General features: G+C 44.1%; 1 protein-coding gene across 1 annotated transcript in view; it reads left to right on the plus strand.

The window, feature by feature from the left end:
- Positions 1–965: 965 nt before the first annotated feature.
- LOC142214520 (scavenger receptor cysteine-rich domain-containing protein SCART1-like) overlaps positions 966–18,757 on the plus strand; it is a 65,646-nt gene continuing 47,854 nt past the window's right edge. Inside the window, exons 1-2 of the mRNA XM_075283468.1 lie at positions 966–1,236; positions 11,861–12,169. Coding sequence (XP_075139569.1) covers positions 966–1,236; positions 11,861–12,169 — 580 coding nt within the window. The remainder of the gene's footprint in view (positions 1,237–11,860; positions 12,170–18,757) is intronic.

The following is an 18,757-nucleotide window of genomic DNA, read 5'->3' on the forward strand; positions in this document are numbered from 1 at the left end:
TATTTTGATTGCTGCTCAGAAAGCCTCGTACTAATGTTCTTTACTAGAGATGAGCGAGTAGTACTCGATCGAGTAGGTATTTAATCGAATATTACGGTATTCAAAATACTCATACTCGATCGAGTACCACTCGCTGTTCGAATGTTAAAGTTCGATGCAGAACCAGCATTGATTGGCCGAATGCTATACAGTCGGCCAATCAACACTGGTTCTTCTCCTACCTTTAGAAGTCTTCTCCGTGCAGCGTCCCTGCGGCGTCTTCCAGCTCTTCATTCACTCTGCCAGGTATCGAGCCGACTGCCCCTATTGCCATTGTGCTGTTGTCTTACAATTGGTTAGAAAGGACTTGTGAAATATTTGTCTCTTGTTGCTGTGTTGCTTATTCCTCTGTGTGTACTTGTCATGCCAAATTTAGAATGGTATCACCTTGTCCTGAGTACGCAGTACCTTACATACATAGAGTCACTGGTGTACTTATGTTATTTGTGTGTTTTGGTTTTGCGTTTCTTTCCCTACATCCTATACCCTTTCTGTCCCGTCCCGTCCCCCGTCCCCCCCCCCCCCCGTTCCCCGCCCTGTCCTAGGCCCGGCTCTATCTGACGTTGGACGACGTTTGTGAATCGATACAGTCGCTATTTTCATACATTGTATTTAATGCTTGTACTCTTTTTTTGTTTGTTATTCTGACAGCTGGTCGTGAATTTGCTCTCTGTTCTTTCCTTTTGTATGGTCTGACCAGACCCTTGTTTTGTTGTTGGACTTTATACGTTGAAAAAATTTTCTCAATAAAAATCAAATTTAAAATAAATAAATCTTATACATTATTAGTAAATCTCCCCAGTGTGTCACAAGACGTGTCCTTAACATTAATATTGTTCTTTCTTACATTCCCAGGTTTCTGTATTTATTACTATCTGGTTGTTTCCGCAGGGAGACTTTCTGGTGGAGTCACTAAATGTGAAGGAATGGTGGAAGTGAGATATGGAAAAGAATGGGCAGGAGTGTATTATTATACTCATATCAGAGAAAACACTGCTGCTGTGATCTGTCGAGAGCTGGGATGCAACACCGCAAATGTACAACATAATGTGAGCAAAGGAGAGAGATTTGTGAGAGTAACCAGAAGGATGTTGTATGTAAGATGTACAGGAGAAGAAACGTCCTTGTCACAATGTAGACTTTATGGAGACTATGGTTTATATCATTCCAGACTTCTGCTCGCAGTGACATGTTCCGGTAAGAGAAATGTCTCTGTGCTGTATTCTTCCTCTCCGCACATCACACACTGGTCTGGATCCAGCATTATACCTGACAACATGTCCCATAACTGCACCTCCAACTAGTCACAGACTGACACTAAATATCACATGTGCAAAGACACTTTATATCACATACAGGAGCCATCCCATACTAGCATTTATATAGGGAAGGATTAACCCTTTCTCTACCGAGACCGTTTTAACAATTGATATGAGAAGCAAATAACAAAATCTTATTATCCCCTCATCCCCATGTAGTTTATATAAGCAGATGTTTGGCACATTGTGACAGTGTCACCCCAGACTTTACAATCATGGACATGTTCACATTAAAGGGATGATAATAAGATATGACGTTATCCTGTATTGACAGCAACACGGCTCTACTGCTCCTATTATTCTCTATGGGGCTGGACCTAATCAGCTCTAGAACCTTCCATGATGTACTGGCCATATAACTGATCACATAATCATGACATCATGAACGGACCTTCCGTCTTGTCTTACTGCTGTGTCTTGTGAGGTATAAGAACTAGAGATGAGCGAGTAGTGAAATATTCGATATTCGGAATTCGATTTGAGTAGACCCTCAATATTCGACCGAATATCAAATCCCATTATAGTCTATGGGGAAAAAATGCTCGTTTTTGGGGAAACCAAAATTTGACTAATTGGAGTCACCAAGTCCACAATCACACCCCAGTAAATGATGCCAACACCTCTGGAATGCAACTGGGCAGCAGGGGAAGCATGTCTGGGGGCATCTAACAAGGCCAAGTCCCAGTATTACCCCACTATCACAGACTATCATCTATGCACTTTACAAACTCAATAGAACCTCTATGAAAGTGGAAAAAATACTTGGAAACCTTCTTTCCTCTACATTAGTATGGACAGAAACACAAATTTTAAGCTAAAGAAACATTAGCATGCACCCCTTTAAATCACGTAGCCCATGACAACCACAGATAGCATAGGCAATGGGAAATCCAACAGCCCCCACCCTTAACTGTCATTGTGTGTGTGTGTGTGTGTGATGTGGTGAGACCACACAAAGCTGAGCCATACAAAAATTTACTTTTCAGGCCCTTAAAGTGAGTTGAGCCTTGCAGCAGCAGAGTTATAGGCCCTTAAAGCACTCTGTTCAACAAATCCAGAATCCCAGGAGCTACCAGATAAATTTCTTTGTCCTGATGCCCAAACACTTGAGCATCCGCCATCTCCTGACGATTTTGTGGTTGTGGACCCGAAACCCGTCCTTAGTGATGATGATGAGACACAGTTGCCATCAAGGCAGGCTGTTGTAATGTGCGGTGTGCAAAAGGAGGAGCAGAGTGAGCAATTGGAAGAGGAAGTAGTGGACGATGAGGCGACCGACCCGACCTGGACACGGGTGATGTCAAGCGGGGAAAGTGATGTAGATGTGGAGGCAAGCGCAGCACCAAAAAAGGTGGCTACAGGCAGAAGCATGTCAAGAGGAAGAGGACAGATGGTTCACAGAAGCCAGGTCAGACCCAGCAAAGCCCAAGATGTTCCCGGCCCTAGCCACTCGCGAAAAACTCCCCCATCGAGGCCATGTTCTTCGATGGTGTGGAGATTTTCCATGTATGCGTGGAGGACAAATTTAGTGCGGTTTGCACACTGTGCAACAGGGGCTTTGAAAAGAGCAACCTTACCACCTCAGGCATGCGCTATCATTTGGAAGGCAAGCACTGGGCTCAGTGGGAGAGAGCAAATGAAGGACAATCGTCGTCCGGCGTTGACGCCACTGCCTGTTCCACTGTGTCCAGTGCTGTTGCTGCATTCCAGACCACCAGTCAGGACACCTCCACATCTGCGTCTGCCTCTGTCACTTTGGGGACTTCACCCTCATCCTCCCCTTTTCCACCATCATGTGCCTCTTCCCAGCAACCCACCATCTCCCAGTCATTTGAGTGCAGGGAAAAATATTGTTCAACCCACCCACATGCCCAAGCCTTAAACAGCCACATCTCCAAACTGCTGGCACTGGAGATGTTGGCGTTTAGGCTTTTAGAGACTCAGGCCTTCCATGACCTGATGGAAGCTGTGGCACCTCGCTATGCCATCCCTTGCCGTCACTACTACTCCTGGTGTGCCGTCCCCACCTTGCACTATCACGTATCCCATAACATCAAGCGGGCCTTGAGTTCCGCGATTTGCACTAAGCTCCACTTGACCACCGACGTGTGGACATGCATATGTGGACAGGGAAGCGGCTATGGAGCTTGCCAGGCTCAAACACGTTCCATGCCTGGCCCGCGTTTTCAACTTGGTGGTGCAAAGGTTTTTAAAAACCTACCCCAATGTGCCTGAGCTACTGCCAAATGTAAGGCGCTTGTGTGCCCACTTTCATAAGTCTACAGTAGCTGCTGCTATCCTGAAAACCCTCCAGCAATGCCTACATTTGCCTGCACACTGGCTATTGTGCGACATCACCACACACTGGAACTCAACATACCATAGGAGCAGGATGTGTGAGCAGCAGAGACCTTTGATGGAGTACCATCTCCAAAACCCAAGGGTTCCTCAAAGTCAGCTCCCTCAGTTTGTCAGCCATGAGTGGCCATGGATGGCAGACTTATGTGAAATCCTACGTGTCTTTGAGGAGTCCACTAAGAGGGTCAGAGTCCACGCTGAGGAGTCCAGGATAGGAGCAGACCCATCACAGCTAGATACTCAGAGCACACTCCTGTCAGCTTCTCAGTGTTGAATGACGGAGGAAGAGGAGGAGGATGAAGTGGCAGATGATGTCATTCTCATACACGAGGCTAGTGGTGAAGTTCAGTGAGTCCCAATGCTTCAGCGCGGATGGGGTGAAGGGGGGAGGAAGAGGAGGAAATCGAGACTGACCCTTTTGGTGGGGGCAGCGACACTCTGGCACACATGGCTGACTTCATGTCGGGCAGCTTTTCCAGTGACAAACACATTGTACATATCATGGAAACCAACCATCACTGGATTTTTGTAATCCTCGACCCCCGATATAAAAATAACATCTCGTCTTTCATTCCGATAGAGGGGAGGATCAATCGCATAAATGATTGCCACAAGCAACTGGTGCAGAATATGATGGAATGTTTTCATCAACCCTCACTGGTGGCAGAGAGGAGAGTTCCTCCAAGAGACTAACAACTGCCATCTGGTCCACACCCACCAGGGGAACACTCTCCAAGGTCTGAGACATGTTAATGGCACCCCCTCCCCAAACTACCGCCACTGAGGGGCCTAGTGCCAACCATAGCCCTGTCCTCTCCGATCCATCTGCGCCCTAGACGTATTGGGTGTCAAAGTTGGACCTGTGGCTCTAGTTGAGCCTTACACCAACAGAGTTTTTGACAAGTTTATTGAGGGGGTTCAAGTACACCCACAAGTTAACCTTTTTGATGGGACAGAGTGTACACAAAGAACCACATCTGTCACTTGCCGATTGACTCTTCTACTTGTAACTTCATAATAGAACCTGCGTGTGTATGTTTTCTTTTGAGTTCAAGTTTGATTTCTGTTTCCTATCTTGTCACAATTTTGACAAGTATTAGGCCATTTAAGTCAGTTGAGCCTTGTAGGAGCAGAGTTTTAGGTTCTTAAGGTGAGTTGAGCATTGTAGGAGCAGAGTATTAGGTCCTTGAGGTGAATTGAGCCTTGGAGTAGCAGAGTATTAGGCTCTTTGTACGAATTGAGGATTGTAGGAGAATAATTATGCTCCTAAGGGAAAAATTGAGCCTTTTAGGATCATAATATTAGGCCCTTGAGGTGAGCTTTAATAGGGTTGGTTTGAAATGTCGTTTTTCAACGGTGATAGTGGTGGTGGAGGAGGAGGAGGAGGAGGAGGATGAACTTGTGAGCTGGAACAGAAACATGGAACTGTGTCTCGTCATTATCACTAAGGACGGGACATGCTGGTTGCGGGTCCACAACCACTAAATCGCCAGGAGAGGCAGAGTCTTGGGTAGGAACACGACTGGAGGTAGTGGCTGACTGGCTAGTGGAAATGCTGCTGGAAGCAATATCCGCTAGCCATTGTAACACCAGATCCTGGTGCTTGGGCCTCGTCAGCATTGTACCCTGCACCCTGCTTGCCATCAAGCCAGGGATTGTGGATGAGCGCAATGCTGGCTACTCCTGACTAGTAGGAATTGGATCCACAGTAGCTCAGCCTGGGCTACCAGATGGATTTCCACGCCCCGTCCTCCTCCCATTGCGCTAGCCTTACGCATTTTGAGATGTATACAAGCGTATATTTTGCAAGTATACATGGACGGTATATATATTGAGCATATGTGAAGTACGGTATATACCAGATGGAAAGTATACACCTCACTTCACACCTGTATGGGACAGGTATAATGAGCGCACAAACTGATGTATACAAGCGTATTTTTTCCACGTATACACGGACAGTATATAGATCCCTCTATCTTATAAAAATGAATTCTTGGCTGTCTGTCTGTCAGGTATCCGGGAAGGTTTAAGATGAGACTCCAACTCGCTCGGACGTACCGTTGCTGAGATACAGCATTCCCAACACAATGTCCCCCCCCCCCCCCCTAGCCAATACAAACCTGCAAGTCTTTCACTCGAATTCCAACTGTAATACACACGGTCACTCAACATGCACAATACAACACTGATATCCAAACTGAGATACACGCATCAGAGAATTAGATACACAGATCAGCACACAGTATTACACGCCGAAGGATTAGATACACGCGTCTGCACACAGTCCCACACACTGAAGGATTAGATACATGCATCTGCACACAGTACCACATGCCGGGGTATTGGATACACGCGTCTGCACAAAGTACCACATGCCAGAGGATTGGATACGCGCATCTGCACACAGTTCCACACACCAGAAGATTAGATAGGCGTGTCTGCACACAGTTGTACACGTGCCTCTTCACACAATACCACACAGGGGAGGATTAGATACGTGCGTCTGCACACAGTTCTACACGCCAGAGGATTAGATATAGGCATGTCTGCACACATTACTACATGCCGTAGGATTAGATACGCACCTCTTCACACAATACCACATGAGGGAGGATTAGATACGCATCTCTTCACACAATACCACACAGGGTACACAGATACGCACATCTGCACACAGTTCGAAATGCCAGAGGATTAGATACGCATGTCTTCACACAGTACCACGTGCCGTAGAATTAGATATTTGCATTTGCACACAGTTCCAAATTCCATAGGATTAGATACGCGCCTCTTCACACAATACCACACAGGGGAGGATTACATACGTACGTCTGCAAACAGTACCACACTTTGGAGGATTAGATACATGCCTCTGCACACAGTACCACACGCCAGAGAATTAGATACGCATCTCCGACACAGTACCACACAGGGGAGGATTAGATATACGCGTCTGCACACAGTTATACATGCCATAGGATTAGAAACACGCGTCTGCAGACAGTACCACATGCCAGAGGATTGGATAAGTGCCTGGTTTGGTCCCACCACTTCTGTTAATATGCCTGCTCTTCCTCTGCCTCTAATATAACCCGCCCCCTGTAGCCCCTGATTAATAAGAAACTGGTAGAAGCCGCGGCCACAGTGTTGTTAACATCTTAGGGCTCGTTCACATCTGCGCCCGGGACTCCGTTCTGCAGGTTTCCATTTCCTGCACAAGGAACAGCGCAGGAGACGGAAACCTGCCAGCACCTTCCAAACCCATTCATTTGAATCGGTTTGAATAGTGTCCGGCCATAAGCGCTGGTGAGCGTTTTATTCTCTCTGCGGCAAAAACTTTTTTTTTTTTTTTTTTAAACGGACCACATTATAGTCTATGGGGTCTGCATGCTTTCACTCCACACAGCTTGCTAATGCGTTCGGTAGTCCGTTCAGGGGGGTCCCATGCCGACTCCCCGAACAGTTTACCAAACACAGATGTGAACCAGGCCTTATACAGTTAGGGCCAGAAATATTTGGACAGTGACACAAGTTTTGTTATTTTAGCTGTTTACTAAAACATGTTCAGAAATACAATTCTATATATAATATGGGCTGAAAGTGCACACTCCCAGCTGCAATATGAGAGTTTCCACATCCAAATCGGAGAAAGGGTTTAGGAATCATAGCTCTGTAATGCATAGCCTCCTCTTTTTCAAGGGACCAAAAGTAATTGGACAATGGACTCTAAGGGCTTCAATTAACTATGAAGGCGTCTCCCTTGTAAACCTGTAATCAATTAAGTAGTTAAAAGGTCTGGGGTTGATTCCAGGTGTGTGGTTTTGCATTTAGAAGCTGTTGCTGTGACCAGACAACATGCGCTCAAAGGAACTCTCAATTGAGGTGAAGCAGAACATCCTGAGGCTGAAAAAAAAAGAAAAATCCATCAGAGAGATAGCAGACATGCTTGGAGTAGCAAAATCAACAGTCGGGTACATTCTAAGAAAAAAGGAATTGACTGGTGAGTCATAGTACAGATGGACAATGACCCCAAGCATACAGCCAAAGCTACCCAGGAGTTCATGAGTGCAAAAAAGTGGAACATTCTGCAATGGCCAAGTCAATCACCAGATCTTAACTCAATTGAGCATGCATTTCACTTACTCAAATCCAGACTTAAGGTGGAAAGACCCACAAACAAGCAAGACCTGAAGGCTGCGGCTGTAAAGGCCTGGCAAAGCATTAAGAAGGAGGAAACCCAGCGTTTGGTGATGTCCATGGGTTTCAGACTTAAGGCAGTGATTGCCTCCAAAGGATTCGCAACAAAATATTGAAAAAAAAAATATTTTGTTTGGGTTATGTTTATTTGTCCAATTACTTTTGAGCTCCTAAAATGTGGAGTGTTTGTAAAGAAATGTGTACAATTCCTACATTTTCTATCAGATATTTTTGTTCAACCCTTCAAATTAAACGTTACAATCTGCACTTGAATTCTGTTATAGAGGTTTCATTTGAAAACCAATGTGGTGGCATGCAGAGCCCAACTCGCGAAAATTGTGTCACTGTCCAAATATTTCAGGCCCTAACTGTACATATACCATATATACTCACACATATACATTATTATAGCATATATACTCACACAGATACATTTATATACATTCATATGCCATATATAAATCATATATATACTTATATGAATCTATGAATACTATATATACTCACGCATATACAGTACATACACTCACACTTACATATTATTATAGCATACTGTATATACTCACACATACCTGTATACAAACAAACAGTACTCACAGTATACAAGACATACTTTACACAAATGTACACATATATACCTATTAAACATGTATATTTTACCAAAAGAATTTAATCACATAGTCCAGCCGTGAAGCATCACAGCAGACATCTTCCTGTCTTCCCCACATGCTCCGATGTGAGAGATTACACACTGTGAGGAGGAGGGGGAGGGAGGAAGTCCGGGCAGCAGGGACGAGACTTCATAGTAAAGCAGCGATAGCTGCTGCAGATAAGTGAATGGATTACAAGCTGCCATTAGCTGATGCTGATGCTGCACATGGTGTCCTCTGATATGTACAGCTTCAGCATCAGCTAATGGGGGCCCCTGTGTGTTGAGGCAAATGCATTGGTCAGGTGCCCGATCGGGCCCCGACCAATTTATCTGCATTGGTAAAATGAAAACTTTCAGTCAGGGTTCGGGTCCCACCGGGGGATTGACCGGTTCCTCGGTGGGCCAGTCTGACCCTGATGTACAGAATGACTGATGATGCATGTCTTAAACTGACACTGGGATGCAGGAAGGGACAAGTCTTTATTAACCGGTTAAGGACCGCTGGCCGTAAATTTACGGCCAGCAGTCCTGGTCTCTAAGACCAGCCGATAGTAAATTTACGGCTGGTCTTCAGAGACTCACTAGGCAGGGGGTGGGGCGGAGGGAGGGCAGGGGTTAGGTGTTACTGACACCTAACCACCCCCTCAACAACGTTCAGTCTGACTCAGTTCCGACTGAACGCTTTAACCCTTTCGATCCTGCCGTGAAACATCACGGCGCGATCGAAAGGGATCCGCCGCAGATTGAAGCTGATCGGCACCCCCCGCGGAGAGATCGGGGGGTGCCGATGTCAGTAGAAGGTAGTCTGGGGTCTGGCCAGTGACCCCAGACTACCGGAGCCCCCACATACCTGGTTGATCCTGCCGACCGATGGAGGAAGTGAGCGATGTGTCTCACTTCCTCTGCTGCTTGCAGGACACGAGCAGGCTCATGTCCTGCTCGTGTCTTGCAAGCTACTATACAGAATCAGTTGGTGCTTTCATGAAAGCATCAACTGATTCAAGTGTCCTAAATGGACACATGAAAAAGTTTAAAAAAAAAAGTTAAAAAAAAATAAAGTGTATGAAAAAAGTAATAAAGTTATAAAGCCCCAAAAATCCCTTTTTCTCTATACAAAATGAATTATATAAAAAAAGGTACTAAAAATTAATAAAAACAATGCATATTTGGTATCGCCGCGTCCGTAACAACCTGTACAATAAAACTGAAATAATATTTAATGTATACGGTGTACATCTGAAAAAAAAACCGGAAAAAACCTGCCGGAAGTAATGATTTTTCACCATATCACCTTACAAAATATGCTATAAAAAGTGATCAAAAAATCATATGCACCCCACAACAGTACCAATAAAAAGCGCAGGTTGCAAAATTAAAAATATGGCGCTAAATGGACGATACATTGTGAAAAAAAAGTAATTTTTCATTTTTACGTCCCAATGTTAATAAAATCTGTGAAACAGCTGTGAGGCCAAAATGCTCACCAAACCCCTAGATAAATTCTATGAGGGGTGTAGTTTCCAAAATGGGGTCACTTTTAGGGGGTTTCCACTATATTGATATTTTAGGGGCTCTGCAAATGCGACATGGGACTTGAAAAATATTCCAGCAAAATCTGTCCTTCAAAAGCCAAATAGCGCTCTTTCCATTCTGAGCCCCGCCATGTTCCCATACAGCAGATTATTACCACATATGGGGCATTTCCGTGTTCAGGAGAAATTGTTTAACGAACTTTATGGAGCTTTTTCCCCTTTATCCTCTTGTGAAAATGAAAAATTTGGGGCTAAATTGACAGTTTATTGGAAAAAAAGTAATTTTTCATTTTCATGCCCCAATGTTAATAAAATCTGTGAAACAGCTGTAGGGTCAAAATGCTCACTCTACCCTTTCATATGTTCTGTGGGGGGTGTAGTTTCCAAAATGGGGTCACTTTTAGGGGGTTTCCACTGTATTGGTACTCTAGGGGCTCTGCAAATGAGACATGGCACCTAAAATTATTCCAGCAAAATCTGCCATCCAAAAGCCAAATAGCGCTCCTTCCATTCTGAGCCCCGCCATGTTCCCATACAGCAGAATATGGCCACATATGGGGTATTGCCGTGTTCAGGAGAAATTGTTTAACAAACTGTGGGGGGATTTTACTCCTTTATCCCCTTGTGAAAATTAAAACTTTGGGGATAAAGTGACATTTTAGTAATTTTTCATTTACACATCCCAATGTTAGTAAAATCTGTGGAACAACTGTAGGGTCAAAATGCTGACTATACCCCTTGATGAATTCTGTGAGGGGTGTAGATTCTAAAATGGGGTCACTTTTGGAGGGTTTCCATTGTTTTGGTACTCTAGGGGCTCTGCAAATGAGGCATGGTGCCTGAAAATTATTCCAGCAAAATCTGCTGTTCACACACCCAGTGTCGCTCCTTCCCTTCCATGCACTGCTGTGTACCCAAAAATCAGTTTACGCCCACATGTGGGGTATTTCTGTGTACGGGAGAAATTGCATAACAAAATGTGAGATGCATTTTCTCCTTTAACCCTTTGTGAATGTGTTAATTTTAGGTCTAAATGAATGTATTAATGAAAAAAAATGAAATGTCTAAATTTCACTTCCATATTATGTTTATTCTTATGAAAAACTTAAAGGGTTAACAAACATCCCAAATGCTGTTTTGAATAATTTGAGGGGTGTAGTTTTGAAAATGGGGTGATTTATGGGGGTTTCTATTATACAGGCCTTTATAATTCCTTACAGAACTGAAGCGGTCCCTAAAAAATTGGTTTGGAGAATTTTCTTGCAAATCTAGAAAATCGCTGTTACACTTGTAAGCCTTGTAACGTCCAAAATAAATTAAAAGACAATCAAAAGATGATGCCGATATAAAGCAGAGATATGGGAGATAATATTTATTCATGTATTTGGGTGGTATGACTATCTGCCTGAAAAGCAGAGAATTTCACATTTTGAAAATTGCAATTTTTTCCAAATTTCCATCAAATTTCCTAGTTTTTTTTATAAATAAATACAAAAATATTGATTAATATTTACCACTAACATGAAGTATAATGTGTTACGAAAAAAACAATCTCAAAATCATTTGTGTAAGTTAAACCGTCTCAAAGTTATTGCCATTTAAAGTGACACATGTCAGTTTTGAAAAAAAAGGCCTGGTCTTTAACATACTTTTGGGCCTGGTCCTTAACCGGTTAAACTGATATTCTTATGGATTTATATCCATCATGTCTAATATATAAAGATTCCAGTACAGTAATGTGAATTGTGATTTATCATCAGGTCAGAGGAAATACAGACTAGCCAATGGTCCAAGTAATTGCTCAGGACATTTAGAAGCTCTTCATGGTGATACTTGGGGATCTGTTTGTGATATTGACTCAGATCTTAGAGCGGCCAATGTACTATGTAAGGAACTTCAATGTGGAGAAGCAGTGCCATCATTACTGACCTATACAAGAAGACCTGGACCAATATGGACAGAGAAGATCCAGTGTGTTGGTAATGAGTCCAGACTATATGACTGTATAAGAACACCTGGGGGAGAAGGAAACTGCACCAAACTACATCCTCCATCTATCCACTGCAAAGGTGTGTAATACATTTCATGTTATGATGTCATTGTGAATCACGTTGTAAAGTATTATTTAGACCCAAAACCAGAGAAATGTGATTTTCCCCTCCACAGAACATGTTTCCGCTGTCCATGTAACTTTATGTGGTCTGTCTCTTCATGACTGTAATTCCTAAATGTTACCACTAGAGATGAGCGAACACTCAAATGTTCGAAGTTCGAAATCCGATTCTAACAGCCGCTCACTGTTCACGGGTTTCGAACCCCATTATAGTCTATGGGGAACATATACTCGTTAAGGGGGAATCCCAAATCCGTCTCAGGAGGGTCACCAAGTCTACTATGACACCCCAGGAAATGATACCAACACCCTGGAATGACACTGGGACAGCAGGGGAAGCATGGCTGGGGGCATAAAAGTCACTTTATTACATGGAAATCCCTGTCAGCTTGCGATTTTCGCAAGCTAACTTTTTCCCATAGGAATGAATTGGCCAGCGTTGATTGGCCAGTCTTCAGAATTCGGCCAATCAGCGCTGGCTCTGCCGGAGGAGGCGGAGTCTAAGATCGCTCCACACCAGTCTCCATTCTGGTCAGACCTTAGACTCCGCCTCCTCCGGCAGAGCCAGCGCTGATTGGCTGGAGACTGGCCAATGCATTCCTATGGGTATGCGGTGATGCAGCCGAGCTGAGCGAGTGCACACACTCACCACTGCTGTGCAGAGACTCAGCAGTGTTGAGCCAGTTCTGCTCAACTACACCGTGTGCCGGTCGGCTCTGCTGTGCGAGCTCGGCACACACTCAGCTCTGCTGATTCTGTATACTGATTCTGTATACTGGCCAATCAACGCTGGCCAATGCCAGCAGTGATGCAGAGCTGAGTGTGTGCCGAGCTCGCACAGCAATGCTGACCGGCACACGGTGTAGTTGAGCAGAACTGGCTCAACACTGCTGATCTTAGCGATCTTAGACTCCGCCTCCTCCGGCAGAGCCAGCACTGATTGGCCGAAGGCTGGCCAATCAACGCTGGCCAATACATTCCTATGGGTATGCGGTGATGCAGCAGAGCTGAGCGAGTGTACACACTCACCACTGCTGTGCAGAGACTCAGCAGTGTTGAGCCAGTTCTGCTCAACTACACAGTGTGTCGGTCAGCACTGCTGTGCGAGCTCGGCACACACTCAGCTCTGCATCACCGCTGGCATTGGCCAGCGTTGATTGGCCAGTATACAGAATCAGTATACAGAATCAGCAGAGCTGAGTGTGTGCCAAGCTCGCACAGCAGAGCCGACCGGCACACGGTGTAGTTGAGCAGACCGGGCTCAACACTGCTGAGTCTCTGCACATCTTCTGTATCTCATTCAGCCAATCAGCGCTGCTCAATGCATTCCTATGGGAAAAAGTTTATCTCACAAAAAACATCAAAAAAAATCATTTACACACCCGATAGAGCCCCAAAAAGTTATTTTTAATAACATTCCCCCCTAAATAAAGGTTATCCCTAGCTATCCCTGCCTGTACAGCTATCCCTGTCTCTTAGTCACAAAGTTCACAGTCTCATATGACCCGGATTTGAAATCCACTATTCGTCTAAAATGGAGATCACCTGATTTCGGCAGCCAATGACTTTTTCCGATTTTTTTCAATGCCCCCATTGTCGTAGTTCCTGTCCCACCTCCCCAGCACTGTTATTGGTGCAAAAAAAGCACCAGGGAAGGTGGGAGGGGAATCAAATTTTTTTGAGTTTGCCACGTGGTGTCCGTATGGAATCGAACATCTCGAACAGCCTGATATCCGATCGAACATGTATTCGATAGAACACTGTTCGCTCATCTCTAGTTACCACGTTCAGTAATACCTCTCACAGCTGATCTTGGAATATATAAAGATCTTTCATGTCCTCATAGATGTGCGGTATTATATACTGTAAGGATCAACTGACACTGAGAGGATCAGATCTCACAGCCCAGGGGATGAGCTGTATGTAGGATGGGTTTAGTGATGATGCAGCAATGCTCAGTAACAGAAGAAAACTCCCCTGTGCTCCAAGATCCTCATTTGAGTAAAGAATAAAAGTACTTTTTCTCAGAATTCCTAGGGCTCTGAAACTTAAGAAAGATTTGGATTGTATTCTTCTACCAGCAACTACAGCACTATGGAAGCGGTTTTAAGTAGCTGGGGCAGTTATAGACTCCCTTTAAAGGGATTCTACCATTAAAATCAATTTTTTTGTCCCTAACATGTAGGAATAGCCAATGCTGCCAGAAAAATCTCCACCAATGCCTTCATCTTCTTCAGGAATGTGTCTTCTTCACGTCTTCTTCTGGGGGTTGGCTTCAAACTTCCGGAAGAATTCCCGCTCCTGAAGAAGATTGAGGCGGCGAAACGCGTTGCGATTTTACTTGGACATCAATAAAGAATGTTTATTAACAAAAGGTGAAGTGTTGTGTTCATTATCCTTTGGTCCAACTGGCAAATGAGTTTTTTTGCTCTTAAGGCTAAGTTCAGACAGGGTTTTTGGGTCCGGAATTTGACGCAGAGGCTGCCTCAGACTCTGGACAAAAAAACGGCTAGCAGTGTCTGGATGCCGATGCAGTGGTGGCATTCCTTCCCAGATTATGCCCAAATGAATGGGCATAGTGGGGAGGGAGGTGTTGAGAGGCGGATGTCTTCGGCTGAATCAGCCACGGAATCCACCTGAAGAAAGAGCATATTGCTTCTTTTTTCCGCAAGCAGGAACAAACCACTTGTAGAAAAAAAGCGATGACCAGCCCCCATTGATTTAAATGGGAGGTGTTTTTTTGGTGAGGATTTATTTTGATGTGTCAAAACCCTGACCAGAATACCCCATCTGAACTCAGCCATTGACTGATCACAGAAACTGATTTCTGTTGGTGTATACATATTTGCAACATATATAGACTTATTGTATTATACTGTGTTGGAGGAACGTAAAGCTTTCTGACAATAGTTGGCAATATTGTTATTGTTTTGCGCTGAACACAGTGTAATTGTATGCTATGGAGACTTGTCTGCTCTCCACACTGCACCTCTATAGTTTAGTTCATTTTTCTCCATTTTATTTTTCCTGTGTGAGCTGTAAACTGCAGATTAATTCATATAATCTACTCTCACAAGCTTTCTTCTATGACCAAACTGCACAATTCCATGTGGCTGCATTGAAAATGCTGCAGAATTTTTTTTTTTTTTACCCTGCAAGGTGGATGGGATGCTAGATGGCATCCAGGAGAAGTTCCACAAACTGCCAAAAAGGCAGAGTCAAAAGAGGCGCCGAGTCTGCTCATAGAAGTGGATAAGTGCGATAGGTGCCCTGACAACATTGCTTTCACATGAATCATACGGCACCAGGTGTTTAACCATAGCGGCCCCCCTTGAATTGGGCGGCCACCATAGCTGCCGGATGTCTACTGTTTTACACAGAAAATGGACACAAAAATTTTAACAAAAAATGCTGTTGGCGGGAAGGGGTTAAATTTACCTTGATCAACTCCGCACACCTTATCTGCCTGCTGCATGCTACCTCTTTCCCTTCTGAGGTCTGTCATGTGCCCAGATATCACATAGCAGGGACATGTAGGGAATTGATGTATCAAGGAGAACCCACATTAAAATTTAAGGGGTTTATGCCGCCGGTGGCATATGCTGGGCACTGAAATGGCATATACAATTCAAAAATTACATTTGGGGTCAAAATTTCACTACACCCATAGATGAATGCCTCCAAGGATTGAAGATTTTAAAATGGGGTCACTTCTTGGGGGTTTCAACTGTACTGATACTTCATGGGCCTTACATACATGCATCAGGCACGGATTACATGGTTCACATCTGTGTTTGGTATTCTGTTTGGGGAGTCCACTTGGGGATCCCCTAATGGAAACCTATACGCATTAAAAAGCGGTTAGCTAAGAAATCACATGAGCCCCATAAACTATAACGGGATCCGTGTTGTTTCCACTCAAAAAATGAAGACAGAAAAGTGCTGTGTTTGCCATCTGCAGGTTTGTCCCCTTTTATCTTGGTTCCCCTGAACCCCATCTTTATGAGAATTATAGGGACAGTGGGTGCTTTGAGATAATTGTGAACAGTTATTAGATACCAGAGCTGCTAGCACTGGGAGTTGAGATTTTTTTAGTGGTGAGAGAGTATGCCCACAGCTATAACTACTATCTGACACTACGTTACATATTCTACTTTTCGTCTCCACTTTGGCTGTACGCCGTCTTTTAATCGTATTTGTTAAATTTTATGTTTTGGCATCATTAATGCTAGAAAGTAGTTATGGCTCTCAGAATAGAGAAAAATACAGTATAAGTAAAAAAATGTTACATTCCTATAATTGAATTGATGCACACAATGAAGTTGTGTCATTCATGTTAAGTGCCATGTGAAAGAAAACCTGAACACAATGATGATATTGTGATTTTCTTCTATTTTCCCCGTAACAATTATATTAAATGTATTTGTTTCAAGTCATTTATACAGTACATGTGGGGGAGGGGAGCAGCCATTAGGGATTGTTTGCCTCCCTAACGTGTGATACCCCTAAAAGCTGCTACCCCTGGTCCCAGCATGAATGATTTTGCCATTTCTAACCCCCATTAGAGAAATGGCTTCTGCCACCCCTCTACCACCTCTGGTGGGTCCCGGCTCCCAAATGTCTCTAGCATCATCCCAGTCCTATCTTCTGCGAGTGCTGCCCATTCCCCACCTTTCACCACTCGCTTGTGCAGTCTCCTGAATGAAATGGTGGGGGGAGAAGATAGTACTGGGATGGTGCTGAGTAGAGATGAGCGAGTAGTTAAATATTCAAAATTCGATTCGAGTAGTCCTCAACATTTGACTATTTGATCAAATATCGAATCCCATTATAATCCGGAGGATTAGATACATGCATCTGCACATAGTACCATACGGAAGAGGAATAGATACTCGTGTCTGCAGATAGTTCTACAAGCTGGAGGATTAGATACATGCATCTACACAAAGTTCCACACACCAGAGGATTAGATACGTGCGTCAGCACACAGTATCATATGCTGGAGGATTAGATACGCGCGTCTTCACACAATACCACATGCCGGAGGATTGGATACGTGCGTCTTCACAGAATACCACACGCCGGATTAGATACATGCCACTGCAGACAATACCACACTGGGGAGGATTAGATAGATTGTTCAGTATTGAGGGTGGGTATCTCTGGTCAAGACATTTAGATCACATTTCTTTCTTGCAAAAGTTATATATGGGGCCTGATTTGAAAAAAAAAAAAAAAAAAAAAAGCTCTGTCAGGAAGTAAAAAACTGGCTGTGGTGGGAAAGGGTTAATAATAATAATAATAAGTAATAATAACGTTCTTTCTCTTACATTCCCGGGTTTCTGTATTTATTACTTTCTGGTTGTTTCCACAGGACCAGTGAGACTTTCTGGTGGAATCACTGAATGTGAAGGACTAGTGGAAGTGAGATATGACGGAGAATGGGGAGGAGTCTATTATATTCCTGGTGACACAAGAATCATTGCTTCTGTGGTTTGTAGAGAGCTGGGATGTAATACCGTAAATGTGCAACATGATGTGACCACAGGAGAGAGATTTGTGAAAGATTACAGAAGGATTTTGTATGTAAAATGTACAGGAGAAGAAATGTCCTTGTCACAATGTGAATATGCTGCATCCAGTAGATCATATCCTTCCAGTTATATGCTCGGAGTGATATGTTCAGGTAAGAGAAATGTGTCACGACCTGAATTCTTCCTCTCCACACATCACACACTGGACTGGATCCAGCATTATACCTGACAACATATCCCATAACTGCACCTCCAACTAGTCACAGACTGACACTAAATATCACATACAGGAGCCATCCCATTCTAGCATTTATATAGGGAAGGATTAACCCTTTCTCTACTCAAACCATTTTCACATTGGACATCACAATGACAAATAACCCTGTCTGTAAAGCACTGCAGAATATCTTGTCGCTATACAGACTAGTGGGATGTGTAAACCTTGTAACCAATTAACAACTTCTGACACCTCCTATAAATAAAACACACAGGCCTTGGGTGTGGTTAAACTGTGATTGGCCACAGCGTATTTACTTATAATTTAACATTTTAATAACAACATTTACAAAACAAAACCCCTTCATGCCCCGCCTTCTTCCTGTACGACTTCTCCAAAGATTGCCCACTCGTGGACAGTGGACTTGTTGACAAACTCCTTCCCACCGCGGGGCATGGCCTTCCGCCACGGGAGCAGGCAATGTAAACCTACACTTGACTGTGACCAACCCCACCCAAAAGAACAACAGCCTTCTCCACACCCTCCTGCAGGCCGGCCAAGAATATGTCGAGGCCAATTGGGTTCAAATGAACCCCATCCCTCAGAAGGAGGCGGCCATTGTCGCCCTCCAACTCAGTATGGCGCACCGCCACCCCCCCGAGTGCCTTAACATGCCTGGAAACCCTCACATTCAGCAATCTACGTGACCTCTCCAAAGCCGCCATGTCCCTCGCACCCTGCCAATGCTTGCGAGGCACCACTTCCGACCAAACCAAAACTACTTTCACGAAAA

Source organism: Leptodactylus fuscus, chromosome 7 (assembly GCF_031893055.1).
Source record: "Leptodactylus fuscus isolate aLepFus1 chromosome 7, aLepFus1.hap2, whole genome shotgun sequence".
Lineage (NCBI taxonomy): Eukaryota > Metazoa > Chordata > Amphibia > Anura > Leptodactylidae > Leptodactylus > Leptodactylus fuscus.